The sequence below is a fragment of the Oncorhynchus tshawytscha genome, linkage group LG30, assembly GCF_018296145.1.
Source record: "Oncorhynchus tshawytscha isolate Ot180627B linkage group LG30, Otsh_v2.0, whole genome shotgun sequence".
Classification (NCBI taxonomy): Eukaryota; Metazoa; Chordata; class Actinopteri; order Salmoniformes; family Salmonidae; genus Oncorhynchus; species Oncorhynchus tshawytscha.
In genome coordinates, this window is record NC_056458.1 from 27,579,390 (window position 1) to 27,597,976 (window position 18,587).

An 18,587-nucleotide genomic window follows, 5' to 3' on the forward strand; every position below is an offset into this window, starting at 1 on the left:
GTCAGTACAGGTTTATCAAAGCTGGGACCGAGAGACTAAAAAACAGCTTCTATCTCAAGGCCATCAGACTGTTAAACAGCTATCACTAACAACATCACTAACACAGAGAGGCTACTGCCTACATACAGACTTCAATCATTGGCCACTTTAATACATGGCTCACCAGTCACTTTAATAATGCCACATTAATAATGTTTACATATCTTGCATTACTGATCCCATATGTATACATTATACTGTATTTTATACCATATATTGCATCGTGCCTATGCCACTCTGTCATTGCTCATCCATATATTTATATGCATATATTCTTATTCCATTCCTTTACTTACTGTAGATTTGTGTGCATTAGGTAGTTCTTGTGGAATTGTTAGATTACATGTTAGATACTGCTGCACTGTCGGAACTAGAAACATAAGCATTTCTCTACACTCGCAATAACATTTTCTAAACATGTGTATGTGACCAATAAAAATGTTTTTGATTTGGTATAGCCTCGCTACTGTTATTTTACTGCTGCTCTTTAATTATTTGTTATTTGTTACTTATCTATTTTTCACTTAACACTTATTTTTCTTGAAACCGCACTGTTGGTTAATGGCTTGTAAGAAGCATTGATTGCACTGTAAGGTTTACTACACCTGTTGTATTCGGCACATGTGACAAATAACATTTGGTTTGATTTGAAAGACAAGATAGTCGGTGTGACTTACCGGGCCCAGGTGACTGTGGGTTCAGGGAAGCCGTCAGCGTCACAGGCCAGCATCACAGACTGGTTTATGTCCGCCGTGGCATTCACCTCCGACTGCCTGGTGCGGATGCTAGGGAGCACTGAAACACAGACATACAGTAGACACAAGCATTATTGAAAGATACAGAGGTCATACGTGAGTAGGAAATTAATTATACTACTGTGATACTAAGATAAGACAATGTAAGGTTGTTATGGGCTTCAAACAAGTCTTAAAATGGTTTATAATCAGATCATGATGCACTATACTGGTTGGCTTTAAGTATGATAGCAGTAAATACATGTTACTGTAAACTTGTTACAGGATTGTTCTTTTTTTGGGATTCTGTAATGGTCTTCATAATAGCACAGTATTGGATCTACTATATTCTAAGTGTGTTCAGATCCAAATCCCAGGGTGAGAGCATAGGCGAAGAAAGAGGGGGTAGGGTGAGAGGGAGGATGTGATACTCACCGTTGACGATGACCTTGATGATCTTCAGGTCAATCTCTCCCCTGGCCATAACACGAGCCTCACAGGTGTACGCCCCTTCATCCGTTTTCTTGATGCCTCGGATCTGGAGGTGGTTGTTGCCCATGATCTTAAATCGAACTGTGAACAATCGCAAGAAAAGGAAAGAGAGAAGGCTCAATCATCATTAACAATAGGTGGTGCAGGTTTAACACAAGGCAACATGGGAAGGCACACATACAATGAGAATTCAGGAGGCGTGATCTGAGTTACAGTTGAATGCTGCATTTGCCCCCCCCCCATTATCAATATTACAATGTAAAAATAGTCATGAGTTATACATAGGTGTGGAGGGAAGATGATCTTTAGAACCATATGATATAGTCAATAACTCGCCACCAGAAAAACTAGTGACATATAGACTCATCAAAAGAAAGCTTTACCATCCATCCACTGGAAAAAATGTTATTTACATACAGTATGTTCATTGTTTCAATGTTTATTTAGATAATTAAGTGCTGTACTATTCACTGTGAGATTTTGTTACATTGCTCAACAGAGCATTGCCATGGCATTGTGCCTCTTATTCTTTGTCCTTTATATCCATACTGTAGTAAATGTGGTGAAACATGGACCATGTAAACATACAGACGCTGAAAGCAACTACTACTACTTCTTGAATTGCGTTGTCATAGCTCTACTATGTAAATATTCCATGAATCCTCTTTACTCTGTAAGTTCAAACATCTGGCAGCCAGCGTACAAATATTGTATGGCAACTGTGTTAATTCAACCCTCTTTTGAAGCGATGCCAGATGTAGATCTGGTTTAGTGAATCTGTATTTGGGCAAAAGCTTTGAATTCATTAACCAGACTTTTTAAATAGCTCTCTGAGCTGTGAATCACATATTAGCATGAAAAAGATGTGTACTTAGAGCTATAAGCACATGCAGCTTTGATATGGAAAAAGTTAACTGGAGCAATGTGGAAAATGTATTTACATAAGCAGTATGGGTTTCAGTCTGGGCTACAATTAGTGGTTTTCTAGTGAAAAACACATCCCTGTCCAGGGTCCAAGAAAACGCCACACACCAGAGCGCTGTGGTCACCCTGAGCCTCCCAGTGGTCGCCAGAGGGAGGGGTCCTCTAAGGTTAGAATAGTGCAGTCCGGAGAAAAACAAAATCCTTCAGAATGCCTCTCCGACAGCATCCCACTTGTCTGAATATGAAGCCTTCAAATATCCTTTCACAACTGACAACCACCATTTCTCTTGATCAAGAAATATCCTGTTTCCTGTCCTCACTTCATCTGTTATGTTGAAACACTCAAATGACCAAAAGGCAGGGAGGGCTGTGCTCTTAGGGAGAGAGCGAAGGAGTGTGGGGTGAATAAAAAAGAGCTGCAGATATAATGAAAGCAAACAAAACAACTGGGGGAGGGGGGGTCTCCACGACTCTGGGTAGTAGGCGACCCACACATTGGCACATCGATTTGTGTACAAGCCTTACCATCTTTTGTAACCTGGATCTTTGAGCCTTTGTGCTTCCAGATGATGCTGGCGGGAGGCGAGCTGACGACGTCACAGATGATGTCAGCATCATCCCCTTCATTAAACTCCTGTGGGGAAGGGGCGTTCTTGAAGGTTATCTTTTCTGTAGGGGAGAAGAATAGAAGTCAACTGCATTTCCCGAACAAGTCAACAAACTTAATAGACCAACATGTTCTATGGTGAGTGCTCCCTTTGTTACCCAGTCTATGCATTTGTCATGGCATTCCACCTGTTCATGATGGAACATACTATACAGTTAGTTTAGTTGTATATTCTAAATACGCGGGTTCTCTAAATGGAGAGAAATAGTTACCTTTACAATGACACTAGTGCGAAGATACAATCAACAATACTGTATGAAGGAGGACAATTGAAGAAAACAAATATGCACAAAATATGCACAGACACTTAAATTACATTCTTCAAAATTACATCGTGCACGTCACATATGTACAGATAATACAGTAAGGGGATTTCATTTGGTGGTAATCCACTAAATTACAATGAATAATATCAACACTTTTCAAGGACTGAGTTTGAGAGGGAACTTACGGAAGATTTTCACGTTGACAGTGCCCTGAGACTCCTTGTCTGCATTTTTGGCCACACACTTGTAGACACCGGCATTGTCCACATCAGCATTGTAGATAGTGAGGGTGGACGAGGACTCGTCGTTGCGGTTCACAATGATGTCCTGTCTGTTCGGTAAGAGCTTCTCGCCGTTCGGGGCATACCAATCAATGTCCTTTGCATCTCCAACAACTGAGGAGGCAGGGTGGATGTGTGAGCAGAGTGCAAATGCACTGTTTATGTGTCTTCAGCAGTTAGTATGAATGATAACCTAACAGATAACTATGTGCTGCCTTGTGAGGTGATGCTGCATCTGAGGTATGCATTATAGCTTTTTTGGCCTAGGGTTTCTCTGCTTTATGAAGACCATCTTCATACCAATATGCACAAAAAGGTAACTATTTGACATATTTGCTCAGATGATATACTACCTGAAAAAATACTGAAATTAAAACGCTGCCATTGATATTTTGAAAGAAGGGCAAAAAAAAGTCACATTTTCTGAAATCTTTCACTCCCTCATTCATAATGGAACAAAGAAGTGCTGAAGCAAACAGTATTTTGCTGACATCTTACTGCAAAAAAGTATACAGCTATCTACAGTTCTTTTCATCTAAAGGAAACATTGCTAAAGTGAAATGTTCTCATCTTTGCTATGACATATTGAGCCTCTATTTTCTCTTTGCAGGATGATGGCCTGCAGGAGTCTGCCAGTAGTGGGGGGTAACTGACCACAGTTGCAGGTCAGCGTCCTGGGAAACCCATGCTACTGCAGCCATGAGAACTTCTGTAGCACCTTCACTTTATGTAGAGTTATTTTCTATATCAAGCTGTCAAAATACTGTAGCTATTTGGGAGTTTGCAGTTATGGAGGCGATTGTATCTGTACCACACCTACCTTCGCAGAGGAAGAATTTGGACTCCCCCACGCTGATCTCTCCTTGCATCGGTGTGATCTCCACTTGCAGGGAGGCTAGAAGAGAAAAACACAGACAGAGCAGGTCTCAGAACAGTTCACATCAAACTCTGCACTTTTACATCGTTCCAATACACTTTACACACAGCCTGGTCCTATAACAGGCGTGAGCAAGGGGAGGGGAACAGGATGACACAGCGGCAAAGCACAGTGAGACAAGGCACACTTTAATGCATCAACAGCTTGACTGAACATCTGCCGCTGATCAACCTAAGATGAGCCATTTACCCACCCTTCACTTTTCAATATAATGCTGCATCTATGCCGTTAATTGGATTCAGTTAACAAAGAAGTATTTTAGTATTTGCAGCCTCATTTTAGTAAAAGCACAGTCACAAAAAAAAAATGTTGCAGACATAGTTGTAGAGTTGGTATGCTAAGTCGACAAATGAAAACACTTCTCACCCAACATTCCCACATTGTAGCCGTATAGGCCACAGTAGCATGTATTTAGATAACAATGTGTTAATTGTTGGCGCTCTGGCAAGGTCCCAGCATTGCTAATGCAGTAGGCAGCTCCCATCGGCATTAGTGGGATTGTTAGTGAGGTTGGGATGATGGTAGGGTTGTGCGGGCGGATAACATAATGAAATGTGGTGGAACAACACATAGCCATGGCAAATACTGTCCACTTATTGAAAAACCACTGTGTTGGACAGGCAGATTATCTGACAAAATATGACAATTAGGCCCTGGCACTATCTTAAAGGACCATTAATTATATGCCTTTCAAATGTATTTTAGACTTGTAATTACCCAGGCGTCCGATAAGATTTTATAATGGCACCTGACCGAGCTAACCCTGTGTTCTCACAATTTTTTCGTCTGACACCGAGTGTCCGCTCAGGAAGTGTAATGCCGTAAATCAAAGCATATTAGCTTCCTAAGATGCTGCCGAATACATTTAATAGTTCTGCATCAACTAAAGTGGGAGACAGAGATGAGATTTAGAATGTACAGGAGAGAATCAGCTGGTGTTTGTTCTCTTCAACTCTGCTGGATAAATTAAAGAGGAATCAACTTCCAACTTGGTGAGCGACAGGAGAGACATACTCCAAAGTTCGGGACAGCATACCTTAAAGATTTATATCTTCTTAGCCCAAGGTGTGCCTGGACAATCTTTCTTAAAAATTCTCCGATGTGGCCTATTTTAAAACGTTTCTCTTACCAAATCAGGAAATCAGGTCTGGTACTCTCTCTGCCATGATCTGTTCCTCAAGAGCAGAGGTGAAAGTAGGCATGTCTGGTCCAGTACGGCATCCTGGCAAAATAAATAGTGGGAGCACACCATACCGTGGACACACCATACCCACCATTAGTGGGGCTATCATTTGTTTTTCAACAGAACAAAGACCAAACACACCTCCAGGCTGTGTAAGGGCTATTTTACCAAGAAGGAGAAGGATGGAGCGCTGCATCAGATGACCTGGCCTCCACATCACCCAACCTCAACCCAATTGAGATGGTTTGGGATGAGTTGGACCACAGAGTGAAGGAAAAGCAGCCAACAAGTGCTCAGCATATGTGGGACCTCCTTCAAGACTGTTGGAAAAACATTCCAGGTGAAGCTGGTTGAGAGAATGCCAAGAGTGTGCAAAGCTGTCATCAAGGCAAATGGTGGCTACTTTGAAGAACCTAAAATATAAAATTATTTTGATATGTTTAACACTTTTTGGGTTACGTGTTTTATATAGTTTTGATGTCTTCACAATTATTCTATAATGTAGAACATAGTAAAACACAAAGAAAAACCCTTGAATGAGTAGATGTGTTCAAACTTTTGACTGGTACTGTATGTATACATACACATACATGGTGTGGCAAGGTATCCTAGTGGTTAGAGCATTGGACTAGTAACCGAAAGGTTGTAAGTTCAAATCACTGAGCTGACAAGGTACAAATCTGTCGTTCTGCCCCTGAACAGGCAGTTAACCCACTGTTCCTAGGCCGTCATTGAAAATAAGAATTTGTTCTTAACTGACTTGCCTAGTTAAATAAAGGTAAAAAATGATGTCTCTTTTAAATATATTATATTAAGTTTATTATTGTCTCCTACCACCCCTCCCCTAATTAAGTTATTAAGTTTATTATTGTCTCCTACCACCCCTCCCCTAATTGGAGTAAACTAATGGACAACAACACTTAGGCTTCTACTTCCAGCTGACACATACTATATAAATTTTATGGACACAATGTATTTTACAATAGGTATCTTTCATTTGTTTACAAATGAACCCCTCAGCTCCACTCAACCCCTCCCATATACTTTTTATTAATCACAATATTATTTAATACATTTTGGTATTTAATATTTTTTAGTATCAATTCGTATATTTGAGTTTAACCACAATACTGTTTGTATTATTTGTTCTGTCTTTTCTGGTGGATTAAACTGAAATTGCAACTAACTTTCTATGGCTTGTTTTAAAATTAGCGATATATTGGAGATGATTTCATTTTCAAATAACCAAAAGTTAGAGCTTTTAGTCTTAATAAATGGAAAAAGGCCAGTCTTTGAACACAGGGTGGGACATTCTTACTAATCTGTTAGAGAATCAGTTTGGATTTAAATATAACTTTTGTATAACTGATGCCTTTAGATAGAGGTCTAATGCTTTCATATTTAATATTTCTGCCCTCTGAATTCACATTCTTTATTTATTTATTTAATTTATTTAATTTATTTATTTAATTTATTTAAGTTTCATTTTGTCTTGCCGTTCCACATAAAATGGAATATTTTTTGCTCATATAATTAAAGAAACTGGTCGCTAGGTGTAGGCAAGACCATTAGCAAATAGGTAAACTGGGATATTATTTTTCATTTTATTGAATATCCGAAACATACAATATACTTGCAGTGAAGCTGCTCAACAACTACATCATACCAGTCTTCCAACAGACTCCCATTCAGAGTGGCACACAGAAACATCCAGGGTCAATGTCCTGCTCAAGGGCAGGTTGACAGATCTCCCACCAGGCCAAAAAACGTGAACCCGCATCCTCCAAGATCCCCCCCACAGTCCCCCCCAAAAGCTGTCCCTCCCACAGTCCCCCAAGAAGAAAAATAAAAATACCATTAATTCCATTCCCCACCCCCAAGAACCCCCAATGCACCAACAACCAAGAGAATGAACTAAAGAGAAAAAAAGAGAAAGACAGAAAACAGAAAACAACAATGCAAAAAAAAAATAATAGTAATACATTTAAAACAAAGGACATCAAGGACAACTGAAATCATAACAACAATGGCAACTGTAAATGTTTGTGTGCATGTCTGGCAATATTACATGTATGTGTGTATTCTTGCATGCGTTTATTTGAATGAGAGTGTGTGTATATGCATGTGTACAAACACCTGCACGGCATCAGCCTCAGGCAAACCAGCATTAGTTGTAAAAACACTGCCCCTTAGTGTCTTTCAAACTTACTTTTATTATGTTTTATTTTTACTTTTATCTTTGACCATCATTCTATCTCCCACACATCAACTCCACTCCCACTTGTCTCCAATTCCACATCCCAACCCTCAGCTTCCCTCAGCCCATCCCATCTATCTCTGCTGGCCACCCACTTCGGGTTTCTATGCAACACATATCTTTCAACTATGCTGTGATGTTTAACGTACAATTTCAATCTATCTAATCGAATAGAATCCACAGAATGCGATCTCATAACAGTACTATTTCTAGGGTCAATTTTAGATCAATGCTATGAATTTTCAGCCATTCCTGAACCTGAGACCAGAAACAGGCTACCTGAGGGCAATACCAAAATAAATGGTCTATTGATTCTGTATCCTCACAACAAAATCTACAGAGCTTCCATGATTATATGCCCCAAATATTCAGCATTTTGTTCGTGGCAAGAACTCTATATAATAATTTTAGTTGAAAAGCACGAAGTCTTGAATCTTGCATTGTTTTATATATCAACTCATACACCCTGTACCATGGAATCGGTACATCAAAAATCTCTTCCCAACTATTTTGCAATATCTATGGCACAGATATACACATACTGGTCCTCAAATGAAACTGGTATCCTTTCCTATTTATTCTATTTTTATTCCCCCGCCAGTTTTGATGCTTTATATTGGGCAGACAGACCAGTTCCCTACCTCCTCCTGCTGCCACCTGCCTCCTCCAGTCATGATCCTTTATATTGGGCAGACAGACCAGTTCTCTACCTCCTCCTGCTGCCACCAGCTGCCTCCATTTTTGGGGTATTGCTGTAATCAATTGGTTGTACTCTTGGATTGAGCAGACCTTCCCATACAATTGTGATAACTCCATGAAGGACATAACTCTACCATTCCAATTTCCAATATCATTTAAGAACAAAATACCCTTTTCAAACATCTTTCCCATAAATACAGGTATTTTAGCAATCAGCACATTTGAGTTCAGCCATATTATTTGTTGTAATATTTCTCCTATCTTTTCAGGGGGATGGAATTGTAGCCTGCTCTGCAATGCTTGTCTGAAAAAGAGAGATACTTTGAAAAAAGTCATTTTTGAAATTATAATTTTCAATTGACCCGAAAATGAGACATGGCAATCTGCACAAAGGCAAAAAGGCCATTTTTAAACAATGTAATCTACTTGAGAACCATTTAGGGTTCAAGTAAAACTTTTGAATAAGTGAAGCTTTTAGAGAGGTTTAGTGCTTTTATATTTAATAATCTTAACCCACCCATTTCATATTCATTATATAGACAGGCACTTTTTTATTTTGTCTGGTTTAGCGTCCCAGATAAAGTGAAATATTTTTTGCTCATATGATTTCAAAAACTAATCATCAGGAGTAGGCAGCGCCATAAGTAAGTGAGTAAACTGAGATATGACTAAGGAGTTAATCAGGGCAATTTTTCCATAAATAAGACAGGTATTTACCTCTCCATGGTTGCAGGGTCTTGTCTATTTCTAAGTTTTAAGTTTTCTATTGAAATTCATTGTGAAGCGCTTATTTATACATTTTGTGCTATGAATACCAAATATGTCTACTTCACCATCAGCCCATTTTATATGTAAACTGCAAGTTAATGTAAAAGTTGTATTTTTCAAAGATCCAACATGTAATATTGTACACTTATCATAATTAGGTTTTAGTCCAGAAAGTATAGAAAAGTTACCTAGATCTTCAATGACACATTGCAGGGATCTATCTTGCGGACTTAACTTGAGTCATCAGCATACATGGGCACCTTTGTTTTTAAGCCTTGAATTTCTAATCCTCTAATGTTGTTATTGGATCTAATTTTAATAGCTAGCATTTCGATGGCCATAACGAATAGATATAGTGACAGCGGACACCCTTGTTACTCTCCTCTTGACAATTCAAAACTCTGAGAAGTTGCCGTTATTTACTATTTTATACCTGGGGTTGCAATACATTATTTTTACCCACTTTATAAGAGAATGACCAAAATTGAAAAAAATCTGGGCATAACTAAAGTTAATCAGGGTGATTTTTCCACAAATAGACAGGTACTTTCCTTTCCATGGTAGTAAAATATAATATATTTTTGCTAACTTTCTAAAAAAATGTATTGTAGTAAGATAATTTCTTTCTTGTATATTCTATAGCATTCAGGTAGCGTTCTACTGGCAACTGCCAAACCCAGATTTGTCCGTCCGACTGCCAGATTGTGAAGCGTGATTCATCACTCCAGAAAACGCGTTTCCACTGCTTCAGAGTCCAATGGCGGTGAGCTTCACACCACTCCAGCTGATGCTTGGCATTGCGCATGGTGATCTTAGGCTTGTGTGCGGCTGCTCGGCAATGGAAACCCATTCATGAAGCTCCCGACGAACAGTTCTTGTGCAGATTGGAACTTGGTAGTGAGTGTTGCAACCGGAGACAGACCATTTTTACGCGCTGCACGCTTCAGCACTTGGCAGTCCCATTCTGTGAGCTTCTGTGAACAACCCGTTGTTGCTCCTCAATGTTTCCACTTCACAATAACAGCACTTACATTTGACCAAGGCAGCTCTAGCAGGGCATAAAATTTGATGAAATGACTTGTTGGAAAGGTGGCATTCTATGACGGTGCCACGTTGAGTCACTGCGCTCTTCAGTAAGGCCATTCTACTGCCAATATTTGTTTATGGAGATTGCATTGCCGTGTGCTCGATTTTATACACCTGTCAGCAACGGGTGTGGCTGAAATAGTTGAATCCACTAATTTGAAGGGGTGTCCACAAACTTTTGTGTATATAGTGTAAGTATATCAGTCCTGTAAAATAAAAAAATTAGGCATAGCACATTGCACAAGCCCTGCGCTTTTAAAATGGTTATATATGTGATTTTGCCAATGTTTAGAGCACCACCATTAGGTAAAAGGTCAGATTTTTTGGGGTGACATATTATTTTGTATACAGTGTAAATATATCCCGTCTGATTCCCAGTTTGTGGGGGGATTCGTATGACGTTGCCAGCAGTAAGATTTGAGTTTGATTTCCTGTAGCTTTCAAATCATAAGTCACTTTCTGTTTTCTGACCCCCAAAAATTAGGGTGGTTCCAAAACAATCACTCAGAGTTTAACAGGTTATACCACTGCCAACACGAGCTAATGCTAAAGCTAACAACAAAAAGTCGACTGGTAGGGACCACACACCGGTGGTCGTCAGTGCTGTGCTTTTTAAACACTCCCTCACAGTATGGAAGACTTTCACAGCTAACATATCAGGGAAGAACATAAATTAAAGGAGATCCAGAGATCCAAAATCCAGAAACTTTCAAGTGATTCCATACATTGAAACTAGTTCAGTTGAGTTGGCCCTCTCCCCCTCTCTCTCCCTGGAGTGCTGTACTGAAACAGCTGCAAAAACAGATTACATGACTTGTGATGTTGCTGGATGCAAGCAATTATGTAAAAACATTCCTTCCGCAGGATACTTTAACTGGTGACAATCCGGGTGAACAAAGAAAAAGGATCACACTGTCGCTGCATGAATCTGATAGAATTATTGACAGGACAAGTAAAAAATAGGCTCACATTTCAGCATGAATCGCCTTGATCAGAGCCGAAACGATCCATGCTACTTTTTCTTTAAGTAACCTGTTTTTTGGGGGATTTTCAAGTCCCTCGGTAGAGCAGCCGATTCCCCCTTTTTTGTTAAAGCTGTGCTAAAGCGCGATTGGGTATACCTTCTTTCCAATACAATTATGTAATTTGGGTGATCTATACATTTAACAATGGGGGGGCTTTAAAAAAGTATCACATAATAGCAGGAACAGCACCATCTAGTGGTCAGAACATGGTAATATCAGGATGTAGGATGGGACAACTTCAATGGCAAATTTCTCTAAAAAGGGTGAAAAAACATCACCAAATTCACTGAGAATACATTACATAGGATGAAGAAAAAATACTCATAGCCGCAGCTCCATACTAGTCGTCAAACAGAGAACTGATACTATATACTCGTTGTTGGGGTGGGGTTGGTGTTGGGGGAAACGTGGGTGGCTTGTTACAATTTCTTTGGATCTCATGTCTAATTTATTGTTAGAAAAACATTTGGTCAAAATTGAATGTTTGGTACTATATTTATTGACAATTATATGAATCATATTAATGTAATAATTTCTCAGAGATCAAATTATATTTCAACAAAATAAGTTCTCTTTTAAAACTGCAACCTGACCAAGATAAAGCAAAGCAGTGAGACAAACAACAACACAGAGTTACACATGGAATAAACAAACGTACAGTCAATAACACAATAGAAAAGTCTATATACAGTGTGTGAAAATGAGGTAAGATTAGGGAGGTAATGCAATAAATAGGCCGTAGTGGCGAAGTAATTACAATTTAGCAATTAAACACTGGAGTGATAGATTTGCAGAAGATGATTGTGCAAGTAGAGACACTGGGATGCAAAGGGGCAAAAAAATAAAACCAATACGGGGATGAGGCAGTTGGATGGGCTGTTCACAGGTGGGTTATGTACAGGTGCAATGATCTGTAAGCTGCTCTGACAGCTGATGCTTAAAGTTAGTGAGGGAGATATAATGTTGCAGGAATGCTAATCTTATCTGTTTCTAACAACAGAAACGATTTCAGAACAATCTGAGATGGTGGATATCGAAATCCTCTTTCTTGTGCTTTTGTGGTGGAACTTAGATATTTATATAAGCTTCATAGGTTTCATACGATTTTTGGCTTCGATTTCAGTTCCAGACATCTAGACGATGATGCTAACAAAAATAATATTGCTTCAAAAGACTTACTGAAATCCAAACTATATCTCCCTGCAGATTAATTGAGAAATTCATAAAAATCGATATTTTCCTTAAACATCATCTGTGCTTTGTTAGATGGAAACACATCCTCAGAGGCAGTGAAAACAGAGCTGTCGAAAGCATGTTCGCACTGCTTTCTATGAGGTATCGTAAAGGGACAACAATAACAGCTCTTATTCCGGCTCTCACCATTGGCAAAACCGCACCACAAACACGAACTCTGAGGACAAAGACAACCGGTGAAAAACAAACCAAATGTATTTCAGGTCAATAGGGTAAAATTTTATTTTTCGGTGTTTCAAACTCTTTAAAAGGATGCTGAAGCTTGAAACTCCAGAGTGTTACAGTTACACGGTAGAGTGTTTTAACCTCGTACACTTCCAACTGTCGACACAGCAACAAGTGAGATGATGTGTCCTTTGCTGAGAGCATATAGGAAACAAATACACTAAACATACTGGGGCGGGAGATCGATAGCCTTAATTACAATACAAATCCCAAACACTTCAGCCCTTACTGCTGCTGTCTGCTTCTGCTCCTTCTTCTGCTCGAATGTTCCAGCACATGGGGCCCAGAGCAAAGTCCCTGCACACCAAGCAATACTGCCCGTAATTTAATGGGGAGATAAGTGTAGCGCTTTATTCTGGATATGCATTTCTGAACGATGAGGGCCTAGGAAAAAACTCCTAATAGAACATGCACACAGGCATGTGCTGTGCAAGTTGGAAACAGCTCATTACTGGAGCAGCGAGCAGATACGATAAGGTAGTTCATTGGACAGTTTTAAATGTCGAGGAAGCCAACTGAACATACACTACAGGACCAAAAGTATGTGGACACCTGCTCATCGAGCATTTCATTCCAAAATCATGGGCATTAATATGGAGTCCATACCCCCTTTGAATCTATAAAAGCCTCCACTCTTCTGGGAAGGCTTTCCACTATATGTTGGAACATTGCTGCGTGGACTTGCTTCCATTGAGCCACAAGAGCATAAGTGAGGTCGGGCACTGATGTTGGGAGACTAGGCCTTGCCCGCAGTTGGCATTCCAATTCATCCCAAAGGTGTTCTATGGGGTTGAGGTCAGGGCTATGTGCAGGCCAGTCAAGTTCTTCCACACGGATCTCGAAGGAACCATGTCTGTATGGACCTTGCTTAGTTCATGGAGGCACTGTCATCCTTAAACAAGAAAGGGCCTTCCCGAAACTGTTGCCACAAAGTTGAAAGCACAGAATCGTCTAGAATGTCATTGTATCATGTAGCATTAAGATACCCCTTCACTGGAACTAACAGGCCTAGCCAGAATCATTAAAAACAGCCCCAGACCATTATTCCTCCTCCACCAAACTTCAGAGGCAGTGAAAAGCAGACATTATCGTGTGTGTAGCGAAATGCTTGTGTTCCTAGCTCCAACAGTGATATCTAACAACAATCTTCTTCACAACAATACACACAAATCTATATCCGCCCTCCACATTTTCATGTCACACATTAAACAAGAATGGATAACTCAAATGTAAATTTGAAATGATTCAACTTCAATCAGAGAAATGTTCAGCTGCTAATAGCTTATAACCAAACAGGGCTGTGTCTCCATTGTCAGTATAGAAACTAGGCCATAGGCTATGTTCCATTTAAAGTCTAATATATTTATTTTATTTAACCTTTATTTAACTAAGCAAGTCAGTTAAAAACAAATTCTTATTTACAATGACGGCCTAACCCGGCCAAACCCTCCCTTAACCCGGACGACGCTGGGCCAATTGTGTGACGCTCTATGGGACTCCCGATCATGGCCCGGTTGTGATACAGCCCGGGATTGTACCCAGGTCTGTAGTGACACCTCTAGCACTGCAATGCAGTGCCTTAGACCGCTGCGCTACTAGGTATAAAGAAGCATACTTCTCTATGGCGCTCCGCATGTTACACTAGAGAATGTTACAAGCATAAAGCATCTGCACACTAGACATTCCTGGAGATATATATAACATTTTTTCATTCCATATACATTGGATAACAACCTTTCTACCTAGCTGAATGAGAACATTAATCTTGGGTAGCAAATGAACACAGGCCATACATTGAACCTGTAAATTCACATGAGCCCAAGTGTGCTTTTGCTCATAAATCACTTAGCATATTTTCACTGGAGACAGCCATATCGATTCATCATGAAATAAAAGATCATCAAGGTTTTCATGTGAATCAACTCTGACGTAAAACAAACTCAAGATATTCACATATCACTATTCAATTGGACTTCACCATTGTTTCTACCTGTCATTCACAAGTCAGCACAGAAAATGAGCATGAGAGCAAGAGATTAACAACAATATTCACAGTTGGAATACATGGTTGAAACTGACATTGAATTACTGTTAATTAATGGGGTGGATTTGGTTCATGATGTATGATGCAATTTGGCCTCAAGGGTTAAAACTTCCTGGGGCGGCAGGTAGCCTAGTGGTTAGAGCGTTGGCCCAGTAACTGAAAGGTTGCCTGATGGGTTGGCGCCCCCCTTTTGGGTTGTGCCGTGGCAGAGAGATCTTTGTGGGCTATACTCAGCCTTTTCTCAGGATGGTAAGTTGGTGGTTGAAGATATCCCTCTAGTGGTGTGGGGTCTGTGCTTTGGCAAAGTGGGTAGGGTTATATCCTTCCTGTTTGGCCCTGTCCGGGGGTATCATCGGATGGGGCCACACTGTCTCCTGAACCCTCCTGTCTCAGCCTCCAGTATTTATGCTGCAGTAGTTTATGTATCGGGGGGCTAGGGTCAGTTTGTTATATCTGGAGTACTTCTCCTGTCTTATCCAGTGTCCTGTGTGAATTTAAGTATGCTCTCTCTAATTCTCTCTTTCTCTCTTTCTTTCTCTCTCTCAGAGGAGCTGAGCCCGAGGACCATGCCTCAGGACTACCTGGCATGATGACTCCTTGCTGTCCCCAGTCCACCTGGCTGTGCTGCTGCTCCAATTTCAACTGTTGTGAATCCAGCCAACATGCCAGATTTCAAAAAGGCTTTTCGGGGAAAGCAAACAATGCTATTATCTCCGTAAACAAAAGAGAGAAAACATATTTCAACCCTGCAGACAAAACGGAGAAACAAAAATATAAATCATGCCTTACCTTTGACGAGCTTCTTTTGTTGGCACTCCAATATGTCCCATAAACATCACAAATGGTCCTTTTGTTTGATTAATTCCGTTCATATATATCCAAAATATAAATTTATTTGGTGCGTTTGATCCAGAAAAACACTGGTTCCAACTTGCGCAACGTGACTACAAAATATCTCAAAAGTTACCTGTAAACTTTGGCAAAACATTTCAAACTACTTTTGTAATACAACCTTAGGTATTTTTTAAAGTAAATAATCGATACAATTGAAGACAGGATGATCTGTGTTCAATACAGGAAGAAAACACACTGATGCTAGCTTTCTGGTCATGCGCCTCTATCAAACAGTACACACGAAGCGACCCTCGTTTTGAACAGGACTACTTCTTCATTACACAAAGGAAAAACCTCAACCAATTTCTAAAGACTGTTGACATCTAGTGGAAGCGGTATGAACTGCAAGCAAGTCCCTTAGAAATCTGGATTCCCAATGAAACACCATTGAAAAGAGAGTGACCTCAAAAGAAAGAAAATCTGAATGGTTCTTCCTCGGGGTTTCGCCTGCTACATAAGATCTGTTATACTCACAGACATGATTCAAACAGTTTTAGGAAATTCACAGTGTTCTACTAATAATATGCATATCTTATCTTCTGGGGATGAGTAGCAGGCAGTTGAATTTGGGAATGCTATTTATCCAAAATTCCAAATGCTGCCCCCTATCCTAGAGAAGTTAAGGAGAAGTCTATCTTTAATTCCGTGAATAACACTTGTATCTTTATCAATGTTTATTATGAGTATTTCTGCAAAATCACCGGATGTTTTGGTATCAAAACATTACTGCACGTAAGGCGCCAATGTAAACTGAGATTTTTGGATATAAATATGCACATTATCGAAGAAAACATACATGTATTGAGTAACATGATGTCCCAAGAGTGTCATCTGATGAAGATCATCAAAGGTTAGTGATTCATTTTTATCTATATTTCTGCTTTTTGTGACTCCTATCTTTGACTTGGCTATGCTATGACCTAACATAATCATATGTTGTGCTTTCGCTGTAAAGCATTTTTGAAATCAGACATGATGGGTAGATTAACAAGATGTTTATCTTTCATTTGCTGCATTGGACTTGTTAATGTGTGAAAGTTACATATTTCAAAAAAATATTTTTGAATTTTGCGCGCTGCCTTTTCAGCGGAATGTTGTCGAGGGGTTCCGCTAGCGGAACGCCTGCGCTAGAAAGGTTAACCTCTGCTATAGACAGGTGGCACTGGTGTGTAAGCCAGAAACGTACAAACCAGAGACTTTAAATATACCCTTATTACTTCAAAATCTATGCTCTTATTTAGGATTCTATGTGATTTAAGCCGCCCTGTGTCAGGTAAGTTCTTGTCATTGGGATGTCTGCTCACAGAAAGGCATAAGAACTTTGAAGGCCCAAGATAAAAAATATTCCACCAGAAACACCAGAAAACTTTTCTGACAGAGAATGTACTTTTGCACTGCTTTCAGGCGGGAACGTGGTGCTTTAGAATGCCATGCCAATCAGGCCACGATGCACTTATCAAAGAGCATGGCCAAGATCCTACGAAGACGCAGTCATTTCCAATCACAAGATTAAGGCCCCACAGACAAACACAAACTGCCGCACATACACACGTACTCATAGACAAACTAAGGAGAGGCAGAGGATAGGCTCTAAGCCTGGGAGCATGCCTCTTTATGTCACTCCCTTGGTTTTCAGGTGCTCAGAGAGAGATTCTAATGTATGCTAAACCCCATGCAATTCCAAATTGTACATTTAGGTTCTCCACCTGGATGCTAAATTGACAGCATCTCTACTTATCTGAATTGGTAATCTCCATTAATTATAGGTAAACACTACTCACTGTCCATATTAGTTACTCAGTATGCCTTTATACAGCAAATAGCAGATCCAACACCTGCTGCCAGGCGACCACTGCCAAGTTTGTCTACTTTGTACACAATATTTCTTCTCGTTCAAGTGCCCCTGCCTTGCAACATTTTATTAACGCACACATTTTCCTCAGTAATTTATTTGGCTGGAAGTAATGAAAAAGACCTTCAGCAGAGAATAGCACTCCCCCTTCAAATTCAACTCATTAAAAAAGCATGCTCTTAAGTGATATTAGTGATACATGTTTTCAATCACATATAATCCTATTTGTTTAGAAGAAGTGGTGGGGGAGAGAATACTGAGAATGGGCAATCTTTTTTCCTTTATAAAAATGGTTGTCAGGTGCCAGGGGTGAGGGCCACGTGGGGTGAAGGGGGGAAAGAGTTGCCCTCATTAAGGGGCCTCCCTGGCAGGGCTCAACCCAATCACATAATTGTCCGACTGTTCCACTTCCACTGTTCCTCTCCAACCAGGTGCGTGGGATGCGCCAACCATGCAGCAGCAACATGCAGTGTCCTTGGGCAAGACATGGAAGGGAGAAAAAAGAGCCAGCATTGATAATGGGGCTGGTAATGGTCTTACCCCGTTGACATTGTCTCACACAGCTTCAAACTGGCATAAAACGATGTCGCATCATTGTAAATTCCTTTCCCTCCAGTTTATTTTTGTTCGCTTGCCTAGTCATGCTTCTCTATTACCGGGTCCAACTGGGCACCCCACAAAAGAACAGGCTGTGAAAAGTAATAACGGTAGACTAGAGCATTGGAAAGAATGCTGACCAATCAATAGTCTACCATGATATAAACAGTCACGCTCATAAGGCAGCAATACATTTCTCCATGTGTACACTGTGCCAGTGCTGCTGGCACTATAGCTGCACTATTCCATTACAAACATGACAATGACGAGGAGAGGCACTATAGCCACAGATACAGCTAGCGATTCCCCTTCCATCCATCCACTCTGTAATCAGTTACGTTGCCAGCAAAAATATTGTAATCA

General features: G+C 40.1%; 1 protein-coding gene across 15 annotated transcripts in view; it reads right to left on the reverse strand.

The window, feature by feature from the left end:
• LOC112228466 (neural cell adhesion molecule 1) overlaps positions 1–18,587 on the reverse strand; it is a 312,377-nt gene that overhangs the window by 69,656 nt on the left and 224,134 nt on the right. For all 15 annotated transcript variants that reach the window (XM_024393810.2, XM_024393807.2, XM_024393806.2 and 12 more), the window contains exons 2-6: positions 4,224–4,298; positions 3,308–3,517; positions 2,715–2,858; positions 1,209–1,346; positions 717–834 (exon numbers count right to left, since the gene is read on the reverse strand). In XM_024393810.2, the coding sequence (XP_024249578.1) occupies positions 717–834; positions 1,209–1,346; positions 2,715–2,858; positions 3,308–3,517; positions 4,224–4,298 (685 nt within the window). The remainder of the gene's footprint in view (positions 1–716; positions 835–1,208; positions 1,347–2,714; positions 2,859–3,307; positions 3,518–4,223; positions 4,299–18,587) is intronic.